Source organism: Apteryx mantelli, chromosome 3 (genome assembly GCF_036417845.1).
Source record: "Apteryx mantelli isolate bAptMan1 chromosome 3, bAptMan1.hap1, whole genome shotgun sequence".
NCBI lineage: Eukaryota > Metazoa > Chordata > Aves > Apterygiformes > Apterygidae > Apteryx > Apteryx mantelli.
In genome coordinates, this window is record NC_089980.1 from 106319654 (window position 1) to 106340099 (window position 20446).

Consider the following 20446-nt stretch of genomic DNA (forward strand, 5'->3'; position numbering starts at 1 on the left):
CATAATTTAAATATTTACAACACAGTAACATGGCCATAAAATAAAAATTATTAATAAAAATAGACATTTTTAGAGTGGGAATGTATTTAAGATATTTTTCTGTCATTATAAGGACTTGCCTAATGCAGCTTAGTAATACAATATTCTCTTTAGTGTATACATTGCCAGACTGTAGGTCCTCATTTGAAACTTGTAAGCTACAGCAAAGGAAATATATTACAAAGATATTAACAAACCACATCAAATGCAAGATTACTTCATTATAAACTATTATTGCTATATTCATTTCAAATAATACAAAATATATAAAGTCTCCCCAGAATTTTGATAATTAGCAGATTTCAGTTTCTTTAATTGCTTCCATTAGAGTCATCTGTTCATTTTATTAACACCAGATGCAATAATACAATGCTAAAAATAAACATGCATTATACAACAAATTTGTATTCTTCAAAAAAAGTTCATTACAATTAGTGAATGCACATGTAACCCTTTTTCCTATCTTTAGTGAATTGTTGTTTGAAATAGATAAAAGGGAAGGAAGGAGAAACCAAACTTAATGCTATTCAGCACCAGTAAAAAGTCAATAGACCTTTAACATTCCTGTATATCAAAAACATTTTATCTGTATCACTGAACAGGTAAAGTTTATAACATTGTCCCATTTGAAGATGTACTGATTTATATTTACAATACTTTGTAGTCAATAAAACATTTTAACAATATTTAAAAATTGCTTAAATTCATAAAAGTATTGCAGAAATTTATAACATTTACTTATTTTTCGTGCATACAAGGAAGTCCATGTAAAACTGTCCATGTTCATATGAAGAACTGACAGAGTAAGGAGTAATTTCAATAAATTTTGCAAAACCCCAATTATTTGAAGGCAGCTATCATTAAACATTCAAAAATCCTTAGTTGCCATTTGCTTCTGAAAACTAGAGTTCCAGTAATAAAAGTGAATATGTAAACTAATATGTTTTTGAGATCAGTAGAAAATATATTCCCACAGGCATAACATGTTTAATAAGGATGATAATGATTTTGTAGAAAACTGTTAAGATGTAGTGATAGCTAAACAGACAACTCGGTAATGAATGGTCTTCTTTTTGAGACCGACAAATATAGTCATTTTCAAATATCCAGTATTTTAGCAGCTCATTGTGTTTCCAGTTAAACTTTCAGCAGTGCTAAAATACAATTGAGTGTGTAATACCTTATTAGAATTTTTAACCTCCAATTTATTTTGGCATCTAACGCCTCTAGTAAAATGTAGCCATGTTAGCATTGACTTCTTAAGTCTAAAAGGCAATAACAACCCAACCAAAAGAACACACTGTGCTTTAATCTCCAAATAATTAGGTACCCAAAATTAAGAAAAAGTAATAGAAAAGTAAAAAGAACTAAATAAAAAAATATTGCACAGCCACATTGCCTAGAAAGTAAAGTTGATGTTAAAAAGCCCTAAGTGTGGATGATATAAATTATCTTCCATATAAAAAGTATAAATATCTCTTAAAATACAGCTGCAGCTATACTTTAATACCACACATTATTTGATTTATCTGTTAATGAGGTAATAACCAAGTCTCTTACAACACTTTTCTCTACTGGAAATATTTTAGGGCAGCAACTAGAAAGAATTTTTCTAAAAATATTTCTGAATCAAGAACAGCAATGTGTGCGGCTCTTCCTATGAGAGAATCTGCTGTATTGGGCAATGCATTAATTACATTATAACGAACCAAATTACATTCCTTATTTTGAAGAACTGGCAGAAGCAGGTTCTGGATCATTTCAGCATAAATTGGTCCTGTAGAGGAAAACAGAAGTTGTACTGTATGAATCATCAGAAGCAATTATGGTTCTATGACCTTCAATTGAAAATATATGCATTCCAGAATAAGAGAGGGAATGTATGTCATGCTGTTTCTCTGTTAAGATAGAATATAGGAAGTTTAATTTCCTCAAAAATCTTTGAAAAATAATTTTATTACTCACACATTTTATTGTTCATACATTTATTATACTAATTTATTATAATGGCTATTTAAAAGGTATTTTCTTGACAATAAACACTGTTAGAATTCAATTGTGCTAGAATATCTCAGCAATAAATGCAATAACCAGCCATCTCTGAAAATAAGAAAAGTACCTTTCCTTTCAATGCTAATATTAAGCCTCTTCTAAATACAGCCAATGTGCTTGAAGCTACAACTCGATGTCCTCAAAAGCAAAGCTATTTGTCCTTCCTGTTCATGGAATAACACATCAGGGGCTGTGTTCATCCCACCTAATCTACAGCATCTCACCAAAGCTTTTAAGCTAGAAATTTATTCAGTCCCATCTCCTTCTGCATTTAACAAAACCACACAAATACAGAAAGCAGTTCAGCTCTCATATGGATTTTCTCTCTCCATTCCTACAGAGTAAGCCCAGGGTGACTAAAGACATAATTGAGGTGCCTCAGTAAAGCACCCAAAATTAAATGGGATGAATCTGAGACCTATGAAGTTAAATTTCAGTGGAATTTTTTGAGAACATTTATTACCTGATTGCTTATCCTTTAAAGCTGTTTTACACATCTCAATGCGAGCAGAGTGATAAGGAACATAACGATCCTGCAGAGATCCTACTAACACTATGTTTTTGAAGTAATGAAGACCTACAGGAAAAGAGAGAAAAAAACATATGTATTATAATGAATCACTTGACAATTACTACAGAATAATTAAACATTTTACAGCTAAAAGTGGGAACCAACTTATTACAAGTCCTTGTACAAAAAAAGGCAGAAAAATCAATTACAATAGGTACAGCGAGAGAACAACCAACTGTTGGGTACTGTACATATTTTAACACACCTGGGCTTGACCTAATTCTGATGATTCCTACTTAACCAAAGGTTATGGTTCAAACTTTTGTGTTTTAGGATGGAGGGGATATAGGAATAAAGTGTGCAGTTTCTGCATGACAGAAGGAAGTAAAGCCTTTGCTTAAAGAAACCTAAAGATGACTGATGCCTTGTCTTCACTTGTATTTCAGTCAACAGTGTAGCTGCATCTGGATTAATGCATAGCATAAATGTGAATGCAATATAGCCCACCTAATGTAGGTGCCTCTTTCAGGCACTACCTTGCTCTAACATTTGGCCATCTTTAGCCCCAGATGAGGATCCACCCAACACAACTCTCCAGATTCCCTTTATAATTAAATCCAGATCTCCTACTTCTTGGGCAAGCACTCTAACAGCAAGATGATGCAAAGGCAGGATCCCCCATTAGTGAGGAAGTTATAGTTCTCAGTATATTTAACCTTAATGACTTCTCCAAAGAACTTTAGCAGACTTCTGGTGCTGTCCATCTGCTTAAGTCAGAATACACTGGATTTTTAGGGAAAATCAGTAGCCTTTGCTTTAGAACAGCCCCTCAGAATATCATAGCCAACTGCAGTTCAATACGAAGGGAACCGTTAGGCAAAATCAGCAAACACTTAATAAATTTAGGTGTATGTAAAGGGAAGCTGTACTCAAAAGCAGTCAGACTGGATTGTTCTTTAGGAATCTTCTAGGTGTTACGTGTTTACATTGGGGCTATTAGCCCTACTTTTAACTTCTGGAGAGAATAATGGTCCCTAACCCTCCTTTGTTCATTTACAAAATTTACTTAGTATATTCTGAGAATTATAGAAATACTGCAAATAAAACAATTCTTCAAAGATGCTACTCCAAATCTGTAGCAAAAATTTTATATAAATCATATAAATCAAACTTTTCTTTCATAAAAACAACAAAAAAGAGAGAAAATATTGCAGTAGGAAAAACAAATTATTTGCTATCTGCTTTTCAGAGGCTATACTGCAGGAATAAACTACTGAGTTTTAGTTTCTCTGTGTTGTTCAGACAGAATATATGTATGTATTAATATGTATTTGTTCCTAAAGAGGAGAATAAATCCCAAAGTAAAACACCTTTCCTTCTTCCTGGAGGTTGTTTCCTAAGTTTCCAGTATTTTATAGACTGTACGATGAAGACTACATCCCAAAATCAAGTCAGTTACAAAAACAATGCTGAACAACTTTAGTATGTAAAAGGTAAGTGGAACTTCCCAGATTTCAGAGGAAATTGATAAATAAAAATTCTAGAAATCTATAAAAATGTATAGAAAATGCATCCAAAAGAGATCCTGGATTCTGTCCCCTTGAAATAGAAATCAGGTATTTTCTGGTCCTATGTATCCACTGAAAGACAACACTGTCTCAGAAGATCAACTACATCACTAGGATCTTTTATTTGACATTGATGGAAAGTGACTGGAGAAAATCTTATGTACAGATGCAGATGCCAGTTCCAAAATTTTGAACTGAGTTGAAAATAACACATTTGGAATAAATCAAAGATAGGAGTTCCCTGCAGGCTGATCTGTAATAGTTTTGCAAATTCCTTGGATGTCTATGTACCTTGTATTAAGTGTTTTTGATATAAACTTCCCCACAAGAAATATCCATTACTGTTCATGCAAAAGGTAGAGAGAAGTGAATTGCCTAGATCTTTTAATCAACCTTAGGAAGGACAGAAAGAAAGAAGAAATGTCCTGGGGAATCTTTGGAGGAACATCAGTCTACATCAATCAACATTTAAATAGACTTTTTTCAGCCTGGTGTGCAATAAGAACAAACAGAAAACACACAAGCTTAAGACATCACAATCTAATTAATAAGACCTCCCTCTTTTGGTGACAGTGAATTATTTTTATGCTTTATATTCTAGGTCAAATTCATAGCAAGAATGTCTTGAGCTTGCCTTAATTTTAGGCATGATAAATATCAGTAATCCTGCATTACAAGACATTTGTTTTTTTGTAGTAGAAACCCACTTTTGACTAAGTCTCTTTTGAGAGAAGCACTTCGATAGGAACAAGGAAGGCATATAGGGTATTTCATAATCATGAATTTTATTGTCTAACTGTTCTTTTGGGGTTGTTTTGCTTTGGGATGGCCCTTCACACTTACTATGAAGAAAAAGACCAAATCTTCTGGTTTGAGCTTGTTTATTCTGACATGGTTCGTGTGACCCCTATAACTATGGATGGGTGTTCCAAGAAAGAGAGGAATCGAAATGGAGAATACAAACATATAACCCCTCAGATTTCTAATACATGAGATACCCCTGAACCATTTGTCAATGGGAAGGAACTGCATGGCATTTAACAGCTTCCTTTATGCTCTCTAGACAGTCTAAGAAAATATCCAGGACAAAAGCAGAGGAGGATCTCAAATATGGAAGTGTGCAATGCTAAATTATGCCTAAATTTAAATGTGCTTTTGGAGAACCACACAAAGAAGCGACTTATCATATTCTTTCATTTATTTAGAAGTAAAAATTTGCCACCTCAATCATCTTTATATTTTGTTGTTTTCATTTACTTCCTAGACTTTGAATATATTCTGCCGTTAATTAATTTGGAAATTCAGGAATAAATTGAGGACAAGAATAAAGCTCAGTTAATTCATATGATCCACATCTTAATTTTCCCTCTAAAAAGACAAAAAAACCCACGCCATGATAAAAGACCTGCCACACAAACATATTGAAAGTATTAAAAAAAAAGAAAATAAAAAATAAACCCCAAACTTATGACACAATTATTCAAAGTAATCAATGATCCATATTTTCTTGTGAAGCAAAATTTTCAGCTACTGAATTAAAAAAAAAAATCTCAAAATCTAATTAAGCCAACATTTCCAGAATGGCTGTAATTAGGCAAAAATGCTAGAAGATTAAAATCTAATTGCATCAGAAAAAAAAACACATTTGGACTCATCACATCATTTTTGCAAAGTACTCTAAAAAACACTGAGCTTTTTATTAGCTAGAAAGTACTGACCAAATTTTTCAACAGGATTTGGGATAGCTTGAAAAGAACAATCCAATTGAAAAACTGCTGCTGAAATAATAAGCTCTGTCCCATATAACAGAACGTTCTCTTCCGTGGTAAGGAAACTTTTCTGGGCTTTCCATATTCTTATCATATTCCTCATCTTCTAAAGAAACTTCAATCTCAGCCAAAGTTAATTTAAGCATACACAAAAAGCACAATTTTTATCATTTAACCATCATGTCATTCATATCAGCGGATGAGTAAATTCTCAATAATAGCATTAGTCGTCATTACTGAATTAATGATATCTACAAATTCATGATTTTTTTTCCCCAAATAGTCAAGTGGAGGAATCTGGAGCAGCGTGTACAGAGACCTGGTAACCCACAACTAACTACAGTCAGAGAATTAAATTTTTTGTATAAATTTAGTGCCAGAATCAGAAGTCTCTGTAGATCTATTATGAAATCTGTCTTCTAACTATAGTCAACATCAAGTAAGTAACAGGAGATGGAGCAAACAGTACAACGGGCTACTGATTTTCTCTGACACTTCTATGACAAAAAGGACAACAAAATGCTGTATCTCCTTAAACTCATTCAAAACAAGGCTTACATTGTTTGCAATGTACAATATTCACTATGGATACCAGAGTTCTTTAGCACAACCGAAGCAAAATCACTTACAATCAGCTTAAAAAAAAACAACAAAAAAAACCCCCAAAAAGTCCCACCATCTGATTCCACAAGTAAGCTGCTGTTTTGCTTAGGAATGTGCTAATCATAAAATCCTGGAATAAAACAATTTAGATTAAAAGGGACCTTTGGAGATCATCTGGTCTTACCCCCTTTCTCAAAGGAGGGCCAACTTTGACATTAGATCAGGTAGCTCAGGATCATATCTGGTCAAGTTTTGAAACAAAGGAAACTTCTCAGTTCTGTCAAGAACACAGTACTCCTGATGTTTCCTACAATTCTGTCCATTCACAAACTTATCTGGAAAGAGGGATCTGGGAGCTCTGACATAAATGAAGTCTGGAAAGAAGGGTTTTAGAAATTATGCCCTGGAAGGCAGCCATCTCTCCCGCAGTTGGCCTTCTGGACTATTCTGTAAAGCTAACCCATCACACACGAAGCTAGATTCGTGCCCCAAAAACTCAGATCTTGAGATACTGAGTGCACTGAGGTCCAAATGCAAAGCAGCTCAGACTTTCTGTTGCAATGCCACAAGAAGACTGATGAGGGAGTTAGATTTGGGCCAATTCAGTTTCATGTCAGCTCAAACTCTGCCTTGAAGATTTTACTTCAAAGAGCTTGGCTGCAGATGCTACAGAACCTACCAGATCCTTTAAACATTGTTGGTATAGAGCTACAGAGGGCTGGGAAGTCCTACCTCTTAGCAGAACTGGTTAGGTCAGTCTCCATGCCATGTGACCAGTAGTTACGCTATTTCAGTTCTAGCCCCATCCTCATGCCGAGTTATAAACAGGCATTTCCTCAAGTCAAGAGGTGACATGCTTTTTCCCTCCACAAAGCCAAACAGCACCAATTCAGTTAAGCGGGCATTCTGTGCGCAACAGTCATCTCAAAGCAGAAAACATGTCAAGCAAGCTTGTTCAATGCTTATCTACTGTTAACATGGACATAAATGAAAACTAAGACTTCCTTTCTTCACTTCAGAGATTAGAAAAATTCATATTTTAAAGGGGAGGGAGAAGATAAGGCAATAAATAAGCATATCAGAATTCTGCTAATCAAGCTCTGTGGAAGTACTATGATATTTGAATATAAGCCTACCTATCAAGTACAAAAATATCCTGGAAGAGACTATGGCTACATCTTCACATTTGTGAACAGTGTAGTATAAAAGGAACAGAATGGGAAAGCAAATCCGTTGGTACTGAGAATCCATCATAATGCCTATTTTCAGGGGAGTTTAATTTGGACTAGCTCTAGTCTGGTTCCGTGGATGGAAATCCATTAGCTGTTCATAAAGTTCATTAGCTGTGCTCTGAAGTAAATGGGGATGATGAAGACATCTGCTTCCAAACGCATTCCTGAGCCAAACTAAAGTGCTACTGCAGGCCTGTTCCGCAGCTGACAAATAAGACTTCAGAAAACTACAAAACTAAAGCTGAGGTAGAAGAATTTGCAGCTCCAAAGTTCATTGCAGGAAGTGTTTCCTGTAGTGAGCAAACAGTTCATAACTGGCACAGAGAGCAGCATTTCAAATTTTACCTTATGGTAGCCAACCTCAGCAGGCCATGGTTCTCGCACACATCATCGTTCATTACAGGAGAATTAGTTCTGTCAAAACTCTGCTCTACTGGGCGAGCCCTTAATTGCAAAGGATCTATCAAAATTTGTATCAAATTAATGAAGACCCTGCAGGCAGATCCTAAAGTTGTTTCAGGTGTCTGGCTACAGAAACTTGAGCTTCTCAAAGACAAACTGATGGAAATGGAGTCTTTGGTTTTATATTTATACTAAGCAGCATATTGGAGTTCTAGATGAGGTATTCATACACAAAAGACTTGTCCAAAACCAAACTAAAGCCAAATATTACAGGTCATTGACACTTCTCTTAGACAAATCAGAACATCAGAACCAGCCTACGTGTAAATGAAATTGTTCCCTTCTGACTGGCAGCTTCTTAACATATCAGGCTAAGCAGGGTCTCTGAATCTATCAAAAACGACTATCTGAAGCACCATGAGCAAGAAAGGACAGGTTTGTTGGGTTGCAATGGCTACAAATCAAGAATTTACAGTACATTGTCTTGGACTCCTCTGGAGTCTGTAATTTTTGCTGAAGAATATAACTAGCTGAGTATATAATGCGAATAAAGTAAGAAACATAATATTCTAATTTGAGAGCAAAAAAAATAAGAGCTTCTCTTGTTTACCTTGCACAAGACAAAGTGAATTAGAGAAGCTGGGAGAAGTGTATGGGACAGTGCTCAAGTTACATCTGAAAGCATCTTCAGTTATACTGGAGCTACCGTCTTTCTGCTTCCTCAACAAAAATCACAATATGCTCCAACTGGAAACAATTAGGTATTTGAATACATTGTTTAAATACACATCCTTCCTTTGTTAAAAGAAAAGAAATCTGATTATTTTGGTGATATGCCAATGAACACTTGCATTTCATAAACTAGGTTATTTTTACATTCAATGTTAGAAAATAAATATGAAGGTGCAATTATAGCTTGTTGAAAATATTTAAGCATAACCAATAGATTAAGTGGAAGCAGAAATCAAGATCTGTGTAAATCCCAGAACTTGTCACTTCATTGCTATGTGATGTTATGGTAAGCAACTCCTAATACCTAACTAATAATACCTAACTAACTCCCAGTATCCTTTTAGGGACAAATCTGCATAACTAACATTCTGTAAGCTTTGTGGTAAATGGCAACAGTTGGGTTACAAAAAGGACTCATTTCCACTAAATAAATAGACCATACTAAAGTCTGAAAGCTAAGTAATTAGAAAATAGATAATTTAAGTATATATTTTTTTATCTTTGTGTTTAAAAATTTTGTTCTTATCAAGTTATTTTGAAATATTTTTTGTCAAAAACATAATACTATAACATGAAATTATGTTTACACAGACCACGAACATTTTAATGTATTTTTTCATCTGGGCTGCTACAACTCTTTTTGTACTGAACAGCTTGCATGTCATCATAGCTGGCAACCTGTTGTGATTTCTTGTCACAGTATGAAATTAACAGTCATTTCCAAGACCCCCCAAAATACCAGACAGATTGTGGCTGCTGAAGATATGACAAGCAGATTTCAAGGAGATTATTCCCAAAGGTAAAATAATTCTAAAAATTTATCATCATGAAGAAGCAACATCAGAAAATTAAATTTACCACTGGGCTAAAAACCATATAAATCTCTCAGCTGGCAACATAAGGTGATGTGTGCATAAAGTAACTGAAAATCCCATAATTTGCATAAACTTTAACTCTCTTCATTTTGAACTATCCTACCATCTTTTGTTCCTTATGAGCAGAAAGGACACATCTTGTTCTTTACCAGCAATTACCAATCATGATAATTTTAAAAGATAAAATAGCTTTAACTTAAAAGAATTTTGATGGTCAAGTCCAGAAAGGAAACATTCAGAATTTTTTTTAGATAAGATAATAATCAGAAATGGCAAATGTTTAAGTCTCAATTTCTCCCCACTACCTGCTTTTATTCTTTGCAATAAAAATTTCTTTTCACATGGCAACCTAGTAGATAGCCTTAAAATTTGTTATATAAATTATCTATCATCCTGTCTTGATAATTTCATTTTCAGAATAATTGAAATGTTCCAGATATTCTGGGAGTGGCAGAGAGACAAACTGGTGTTGCTTTTAACTATGAGATCAAAGAGTCAGAGGTGATGTCCAGCTGTGATGCCCAAACTTTCCCCAAATGGGAAGGAAAGCAAGATTGGTAAAAATGTTTGTCATACATCCTCCCACATGTATTGCTCTGATAGAAGCAGTTCTGAAGAAGAGTTACCAGAAATGTGGTTATGATTGCAAAATTTCTGCTGTTAAATGGTAGTGCTTCAGGATTCAGAACAGAGAACGGATAAGAGCAAAAATCTCATTTCTGAATGGTGCTAAGTATTAGGATTTACTGAAGCTTCTTTTAAGAGGTAGAAGAGGAGATGCTCAACTCTACTTTTACCTAGAATGATTGACAGGAAGGAGGAACTTCATCCACTCCGGAGTTAAACAACAAGATGATGTCCTCTGGCAAATTTGAGAACTAGGCCCACAAACCATCATACATCAACATGGCTGAGACCTAGACTCTCAAAAATATCACCTTTCAGATCCACAGCCACTTTTAAGGATGATCTGGAAACCAGCTAGACCACAGCAGAGTTGAAACAGCAGCAGCTTTCGCTGCCAGAGGACTGCAGGTGAGAAGGGAAGCCAAAATTGGTACTGCTGTTTCTGCCAATATTCAGATATCCATGGCACTGGGTATCATGCTGGTGATAGAACCATTTACAGTAACAGCGGGAGAAAGATATTTTTAGTTTCTGTCACATGCCTGGTGTCTTTCTTGACAGTACTGATGGAACAGAAATGACAGCACCAAAGCCAATGTTTGGTTTTGGAACTGGTTGAATGGTCTGGAGCCCTATAAGTTGGAGGAGGCATTAGGAGACCACTCTGATGGGTTTTCCCAGTGAACTCTAGCCAAAGATGTGAAGATGAACAGAAAAGGCAGGTATTCTACTGATCCTTTTAAGAGAATGGCTTCTAGCACATTCCTGAGTCTTAGTGCTGGTAAACCTGGGCTGGCATGAAGGATAAAAAAAGTATAGGCAGAATCCTTAGGGATTTTGCCAGCTGCAGCACCAGGATCTGAAGAAGTCACCACAGTAAGGATGAACAGATATTACTGCAGCTTAGACTCCTGTTCTACAGAATTAGAAAGATCAACACAAATCGCAAAGATCAGGACTACACCTCTTCTGTTAACAGTGTGGTTGTTGAGTACTGGTAGACAGAATCTCTTGTGCATAGTTTGGGGTAAAATGATTTCTGGAAAGCATATGTTTATAATTCCTACAGATAACAGTATGCAAATTCTCTTGGTCAAAAAACTGAAAAGAGAAACTATACAGTTAGGGAAATCCCAAACTCATCTCATCTGGAGTTTGAGAGTCAAGCATAGCCAATACTATATGCCCACTGATTAAACAAAGAGATGGCAGGACAGAAATATGCCTTGTACACATGTCAAGAGTTAAAAATACCAACATCTACAGTGTACATACAGTATATTAACTGATTCTTCTCTTCTTTTAGGGAAGCAAAAAGCTTTTTTTTTTTTCTTCCCTTAAATAAAAACATCAGACTTCCACATCTCTCTCCTCTTCCCCAACCTTTCCTTCTCCCTGGCATCATAGAGCACCTGGAAACCAGATGCTCTGTGAGGCTGTGACCCAAGATACAGCTCCTTCCATCTCTTTAGTAAGAAGGCAGAAAAGGGAAGCTGAATCTTCAGAAGCCAAATGACTCCCTAAGATTTTTAGGGTCCTCCTACAGTTTACGGGAATAAGATCTGAAACTCAGGTCACAAACTCTTAAGACAATGCTATCTATGTCTTTCTAAAAGTCTGTCACAGAGGTTTGTCAAAAGAATATATGGATATTTCTAGAATAGACAATAATACTCAAATAACATATTCTCAGATTATGTTGAAAAACTTTATGTACACATAAAAACAAAGAATATCAACTTCTTTAAAGCCAACCAATAGATTAATCTGATTAGCTCTATAACACAGGTCCCACAATATTACCCAGTAGCTACTGTGTAACTTCTCAGAAGCTCATAACTTCTGTTTAAGATTAAACATTTGTTTCTGAAAGACAGCTAACAGACATTTAAAATACTTCAAATGATGGGGATCCAGTCATTCTTGTCATTTTCACTTTGGAATTCACCTTTATACATCAGTTCAGCTTTAAACACCACCTTACTGGCAACAAAATTACTTTGTGATAATAAATTTTGAACAGAAGGGGGAAAAAATCCCCAGTTTTACTAAAATCGGTTTTTGATCAACATTCATATCTTATTCATGATATTTCTTCTTGCTCTTTACTCCTTTCTGATTCTTCCTATTCCTGGAATTTTTATCTTCAAAGATCTCAGGAGCTGGACCTGTCAGTCTTTTCCTGTCAACATCTTCACACCAGTTTGCTCTCAACTAAATTTCAGCTGTGAAAGCCTACAAGTATTTGATGGAGAAATGTCCAAATTTTCCACAAAACGATACTATGCTCACCGTGAGCATCTTTGACTCCATGAATGCTTGGCTGACACACATTTGGAAATATTTGTGGGATAAATCCTCAGTAACTTTATAATGCTTAATGGTAGCCCACCCCCTAAGTGGCATATTATTCACTGCCAAAACTGGCTCTCAGCCAACAGCTGAAATAAGAATATGCAAAACAGAAAAATGTATGAATGATATAGTGTGAATACTCCAATCTAGTTTTAACTATTACATTAGGTTCAACTTCTCCTTCCCTTTCCAGAAAAACTTTATTTTCCCTGACCAACTTAATGAGGAAATAAAAGAGTAGCTAGTAAAAACTTTACAGCAGAATTTTAAATTTATATAACAATAAGAAAAACAGGTACAGAAACAAGTAATCCTAAATGAGTGTGCAAGTACGTGACTAATCACAGTGAAATCACTAACTTCAGTGGCTGAAGAGGAGGCTGACACATATAGCATGGTAGCTGCTTCTGTTCATTAGTTAAGAAGGGAAGTCTCAAAGTAACTGTTCACCTCGGGAAAAAAGCAGTCTATTGTTTACTTTACTTGAAGAATAGAGTACTAAAGCCAAAGCAATTTTTAAATAAACTCAAACGAGAGTTGGTTGGACGAATATTTTTAGGTTTCCTATTTACATTTATATACAGTGGTCTTTAAAAGACAGTAACTATTAGCAGAGCTTACCTGCTTTTTTACTAAGTTTGTATAAGAAAGTTTGTCGTGGATCTGAATGGTCTCGACATGTCAATTGCAGTAACGAACCAGATTTTTTCCACTTCTGCATAAACCACAGACCTGCATTGTTAGGTACAACATGAGTATAGATCCACAATAAAATATGAAAAGTAATTAAACGTAAATAAAATATGTAAAGCTAAAGCCCATACATTTAGCTCCTCAGATGCTACCATTTTATTTTTCATGTTAGCATTATTGAGCCCAGAAGCATTTTTAATTTCTTTTATTCATTATTCTTTGCTGTCTACATATATAATAAAGCATAAAGAAAATTATTTCCACTAATGTACATGCCCTTGTAGGAAAAATATGTACTTAAAAGAAGTCAAAATATATTAATGACAGCCATAAGCTAATTCACAGATTTTATTTCAATATTTTACAGAATATTAGAACATTCTGATGTTGAAATATGCAGAACTAAAAACAAATGTTACTTCTCAAACTTCTAAAAATAACTTTATAGAATCACTGAATTCATTAAATATAACTAGAGGAACAAAGGAAGCAGAATTTTCTGGGAGGAAAATCATCATTTTCTATAGCTCTTTATTAGTCAATGAGCTAAGCCAACTAGCTAACTGACTTTTCAGAAAATCTTACATCTCTTGCCAAGCAGAAGAAAAGCAAGCAACCAAGTCCTCATATCCTCAAGAAAGTCTTTACGCATTGATTAAAGCCACTCAGGGAAAGAGTTATCTTCTGCACAGCAATTTATTGAAGGCCATTAATGTATGCACATAAATATAGTAATCGAGAGTACAATACCATTATTTATTATCTTAGTATTTTACAAAACCTTAAAAGTCTAAAATGTAGAGGAAGGTTATTGTATGACAAGGACATTTTGTACAGTCTGCAACTGTAACAGATCAAATGCTTCAGAAATCCATTTTTTCAATGAGTATATTCCGGATGATACTTCAATAGCTTTAATCTTAGATAACTGAAGGTCATTTGCTGGTGATTACATGAATGAGCAAATACCCATGCCTCTCTGTAGCCTGGAATATTGCAATTTGTAGAAGCAAAGTAATGTTAATGCTTTTGGGGAACTTCTATCAAAAAGGTGGGATTCAGTTACAGATTAAAATAGTTGAATGTAAGTGCCTACAGGTATACTAGGTTAGATACCCAGTAGATGCCTGTACCGAATCCCACTGTAGATGTCTTGATCTTGAAGTGAACCTTACCCATAGTGTATTGAAGGCTATATACTGTAGCACTTCAACTAAATTCAAAGAGCTCTCACATTCTTCTACTTCTGTGAACTCTAACAATAACTCCAATTAGCCAATAAATCATGTCAATGCTTTTTAAGCCCAACATATACAAGTTAGCTAGTTTTTCCCCCATGATTTTTGTATGAAAGAAAATACAAGTCAATAAATCATTAATATGGCACTACATAAAATAACTTTCTTCAAGGTTTTTAGTGTGTTTTCAACAGTTTAATGAGCATGTTCATATTTAATGAAAATAACTGCTATTCGGTTTGGTTTGGGGCCAATCAAGGTAAGCAGTAACCTCAGAAAAAAGTTTTCATCCTTAGTACTTTATTTAAAAATTTTAGGCTATCTGAAAATATTTTCTAATGTTTATTTCAAAAGTCAGCAGTTTCTACAAGTTCCCCTACCGCTATACTTAGTCTTTAGAAAGTGCAGAGAAAAACAGGCATTCACAAGGTACACACACAGCTGAAAAAATACACTGGAAAATTCAGAGAAATCCAGACTTTTTTTCTCAATATAAGAAAAGGTTGTAAGATACTTTTTGAGAGAGGAAATACACCACTAATAGTTCAGAATTCCTTTAGTGCTTTTTAACTACTTTATTTGCAGATTAAGGATATTAAAATTCAGCTCATAATAACTTGAGCTCAACACAGTAAAGCTGGAATCTCTTTAAGGTGTAACAGAAAACCTGCTTCAAGCATACTGGCAAACTCATGTGTCAGCCATCTCCTGCACATCTCCTGCATCGATACTTTGCTTGTGCAACCCTTCCCTCTCCTTAGGGCAACAAAGTGAAATGCACACATCCAAGTAAGGCAGAAACCTGCAACCTCGGTGTAACGTCTGAGAACATTTTGAGGACAAAATCTCCCCTAAACTTATACCACAGGAAATAATGTGTTACCTGTATTAACAAGAGCACTGCTGTTGTAGAGTGTACCAAGATGTGGTCCAGACAGAGACAGGAAGGTGTGAAGTTTGTTGAGGTAATATTTAAACCGAGGTCTTGTGAGCACTGAACGGATTATTAAATTACCCAGTGAATGTCCAATAAAGCTGTTTAAAAAGAAAAATAGTATAACACAGAATTTGATGGCACTTTTTTTTTTTTTTGCTTTTTAGTAGTGAAAAATAAAAACTGATGTCATAAAATGCTGAAGGAACACAGGAAAGGGAATTAACAAAACATTTCCACACAAAAGCCTGCATTTTAGGTCATACAGAAAACATAGCTTGTCCGTATCTCCCAAACTGCAAATTCCTTAGAAACGTTCTCAGCTCCTTAGAATTACTTTACACATAATTTTTGAAAAGAGTGTGAAAATGGACAATCTTTCCAGCAACCCCTCCCACCCAAGACCAAAATTATTTTTAAGTATTTCCCTTAGCACCAAGTATTTAGAAAATATTTTGAGATGTGCATGACTGGATAAACTCCTGCTTTGACACATGATGGCATTCAATATGATAAATGCATGACAGTTACTAGAACAACCTGCTGGAGAAGGACTCCAAAAGTACTCCTGTGAGGAGGAAGAGCATTACTTAACTGACTCTGGATATTTCAAAGTAGAAGCAACATCTCAAATCTGCTTAGCAACTGGACCAAAAGAAGTGATTAACAGCTTGAGCTCGGCAATTGCAAAATATCTGTCTGCAAGGAGTTTATTGCATTGAGGTGTTTCCCTCATTAATCAGGCTAGGGGGAAGATTGATGGGACTCTATTTAGCTTCATGTATCTATAAGAATAATTATAACTTGATCTGCGTTGCCTACTGCCATAATACACAAGTCTGTATATAGCACTTCTTTAGCAGGGACACTGCAAAGCAAGCCTATTCTAGTTATTAATGCAGTTGTTACGCTTACAAATCCCTGGTGAGGTAAGGACCACACTTTCTTAGATACTGAGTTAAAAAGTATATGGTACAGAAGACAGACAAAATAAGAAGGACAAAGTGTCTTTCCACTTTACAAGTGTAATCTCAGGATGTGGAGAGAACACGTGACCAGCCAAACACATGTGGGAAATCTGTGGTAGAACTATTATAGCTAGATCATTTGAGTGCCACAGTCTTATACCTGTAAAATCATCCTTCCAATTTGTTCAATTACATTCTTAAACAAAAATTGCTAAAACAAGGCTAGCAATGTCCATGTAGAATATAGTAGTAACAAATTATTTGATGGTATAATTTCTTCCCAAGAAAGAATTATTAACTCTGAAAATTCCAATGTAAAGCTAAATGGAAAAAAAAATTCAAACATATTAGGGTACAGAATGGCAGAGTCACCCTAAACTCCTTACCTCTGACATAACTGTACAGTATTGTGATGGAATAGGGTATTTGTTTCATACCAATATACAGCTTAACCATATACGCATAGTCTTTCCAGTCACTTTTACTGCTAGATTACTAAAATTGCTGCAATATCAGAAATTTTCTACTGCAGCTTGATATCTTTGCCTAACAAATTAGGAATGAAAAATACGTATCCTCTGCGCTGTCACACAGTTGCATTAAGAGCATAACAGTGGTGTATTTGGAAAATAAAATACTGAGCTGTTGACACTCCTGCACACTAAAATTTTAAAATATTCTTCTAGAATACATCATGAAGTATGAGCAAGAAAACCAAACCCATAGATGTTTTTAGAAACAAGAAAATGCCCTCAGAAACTGAGTTAGTTTGTCCTGAAGATAATGTCCATCATGTAGTTACAGCTCTTGAAAAAGAGAGATTTTCTAAGCAAGGTCTGAACATCAACAGAGATGTTCTCTGACATCTTTTCATCCACTACTTACTCAATGTTATAAAAGAATGAGAAACTCTCATACTGCATCATAACCAAGGACAATTTCCTAACCGGAAACAAAACAGTGACAATCCACCAGTCAACCCTATCATCGTCAGGAATATGGGCACACCTGAACCAAAACTTCAGAAACATGAAAGACCGATTTGAGATAAAAAGGTGCTTGCAATTAGCTATGTGAATGTACCTCAAAGATTAAACACTTTTGCTTTTAATTTGCACAGACTTCAAAAAAAACCAGATTACTCTAGTATCTGGAATTCAAATCAGAGGTCTAGGTGAACATGTAATAAGCCTTCAATATTATTTTCTAATAGAGAAAGGTTTAAGGATTTCATCAAACCCAGTGTGAGGAAAAAGATTTTTGAAAGTGTAAGACGGAAACATAACGCATCCTACTCATTCTTTCTTTCCGTTATCTGCAACCACAGGATGCAGTGACAGAGCTCTGCAAAACCAGTGCATTTCTGAACAGCAGGTGGCAATATTACAATCTTTTGAGTATAAGATATCACTAATTCAACAAACTAGAAAAAAAAAATGTACTGCAGTATTTATATTTGCTTGATGGCACAAGCTTACCAATTCAGATCATACTGTAAAATTAGACACAGTAAAACCTCATTAGTCTTTGCTAGCAAACAAAAGATCCGGTCCAACTATAAAAATTCACAAAAGAAAAAAAATCAGCAAGAGCTGTAAAACACAAAGATACTGAAACAATCTTAAGCTCAGCAAGTCTTTAAAGTGCCAAATGGTATACCAGCAACATATCCTATTACATGCCCTTTTCTTGTACTCTTTCCCTAAATATCTGCCTGTAAGAAACAGCTGACTAGGCTAGACAGAGCTTCGGTCTGACCAGAAAACAGATGTTTTAACGTATGCGTAGCACAAAGAATCTCTTTCTCTTTTTGTAAGCCAGTAAAAGGATGAAAAAGCTGAATAATCCAACTGAGATGAAAATCCAATAAAGCTCAGAAATTTATATAGGATTCTACATGAGGAAAATGGTTTCTGAAACAACGCTGTAAGAGCTTGTAGTTCACTTTCTAGCTATATGATGACCTGGAAAGGCTGTCACCCTCAGAGAGGCTCAAATTTTGAACAGATATGACTGAGCAATTTGCTCCAACTTCAAAGCTGGATCTTACTTCAAAGTTATATCTAACTCTGAAGATGCCACTGGTATGAGCTGGACAGGTCCAGATGACCTCCAGCCTCCTTCCAACCCAAATTAATCTGTGGTTCTTTCACCAACAGTTGTTTTATATAATAAATTGGTGTTGGTTTAAACAAAGCTTCCAGTTTTTGCTTCCCACCCATGTTGCACTGAGAAGAGAGATTTTTTTCAGACTGACAAGAAAGCTAATGCCTACATTGAGTAGCGTACCAATGCTTTAACTGGTATTAGCGCCTTGGCAGTACCAAAACCCTTGGTTTATTGAAGATGACATTATAGCATGACTCTGTGCTCAGGTGGCATGAGGGAGTGCTTTTCTTATCTCAGTACAAGAATGTAACCCACTAAATATGACTTTGCCCTTACTTACGAAAGGCATGGGGCTTTGCATTGACCCGGCAGCGCAGAATCTCAGGACTTCTCTGGCTTGTCTTGGCCTGCGCTGCTTTTAGCTCATTTTAGCTGGGACAATTGTCAAGCAGTCAGGTAACATGTCAGGCCTAAAGGTGATTCAGTTTCCTTACAGTTTCTAGTAATAACAGGTAGTTTTTTCTGTGTGGATTGAACAGTTTATGACTAGAAAAAAGTGTGGTGTGGAAGAGTGCAGACAGGCATCATATGCCAGAGGTCCCAGTTAATGGTCAATTAATGGTCACTGCAGGAGTGCAACTTTGTAGGTCGGGAAAAAAACAGCATTAGGGGTAACAGAAAAACTGAATAACTGGGAAATAGTGAAAAGAAAGAGCATGTGAGCAGACTGCGTTAAAAAAAAAAAGACTTATGAAAAAAATTATGAAAAAAATTATAAAAAATGTAGGAAAATAAATCCAGGCAGACCCAAGGCCAAGGAGGCATAACGCCCCACTATGAACATCCTTTTCCTCCCACTGGAGCCCCAGGATGCTGAGAACTCCATGCGACCCTTCCCCTCCCCATTCTGCTTGAGGAAGACAGAAACCATCAATCTTAGGATTCAGACAGCTATTGGAAGGAGAGCGTAACACAAGAGAAAACATATTAGGTAGGTATAACAATTTTAACCATATTAATGATGAGATTTTTCTGTATTAATTTGGGCTGTGAATTTTAGTATTATTATAACTGGACTAATAGTAATTTCTTGTTGCATGTTTGATTAGATGAACATGAACAGAAAAAAACATGAACCAGATTAACAACCGATTCTTAGCTCTGTATGCAAGGTGTGTTCCCTTTTGCCCACAGCAACATTCTGAGTGTCACAGAGGCACTGAACAGATTTTTCTGAGACACTACTGTCCAGTCTTTTTTGTGTTATGAATTCATTTTAGGTCTGGAGGCTGATTTGACTCCGCTATTGATGAAGATCCATTTGCAAGGACTTGGACAGAGAACACTTCCTTTAGTAGACAGGGAGATTTTGCGAGGAGAAATTAGTATCATTTAGGAGAGCAAAGCTAGCTAGAACAAAGTACACTTTCCCTATAAAAGGACAGCCAGGATGAGGTAGGAATGCATGCTTGAACATAGGTTTTCCCAAGAGTACTTCCCTGGCTTTCTGGGTCATCCCTTGAAGGACTTGCATAAAAGCACATCTCTTTCTGACAGATCTTTCCTACAGCTACCAGGAAACAGCTGCGGGGTTTGCTGATGGGCATAATTTTCTCCTAAGACAAGCAAAATTTGACAGGTGGAGACTTTTGCTTTGTGAAGGCCAAACACAACATAAATCTTGAAAAGAAAAAAAAATGGATAATTTTTTTCTCCCAAGTGACAAGCAGTAAATAAAA

At 35.6% G+C, this 20446-nt stretch overlaps 1 protein-coding gene across 1 annotated transcript in view; it reads right to left on the reverse strand.

Annotated features, from left to right (window-relative positions):
• Nucleotides 1-363: 363 nt before the first annotated feature.
• FAM135A (family with sequence similarity 135 member A) overlaps nucleotides 364-20446 on the reverse strand; it is an 87723-nt gene continuing 67640 nt past the window's right edge. Inside the window, exons 18-21 of the mRNA XM_067294122.1 lie at nucleotides 15580-15731; nucleotides 13387-13497; nucleotides 2555-2668; nucleotides 364-1816 (exon numbers count right to left, since the gene is read on the reverse strand). Coding sequence (XP_067150223.1) covers nucleotides 1611-1816; nucleotides 2555-2668; nucleotides 13387-13497; nucleotides 15580-15731 — 583 coding nt within the window. The 3' untranslated portion in view covers nucleotides 364-1610. The remainder of the gene's footprint in view (nucleotides 1817-2554; nucleotides 2669-13386; nucleotides 13498-15579; nucleotides 15732-20446) is intronic.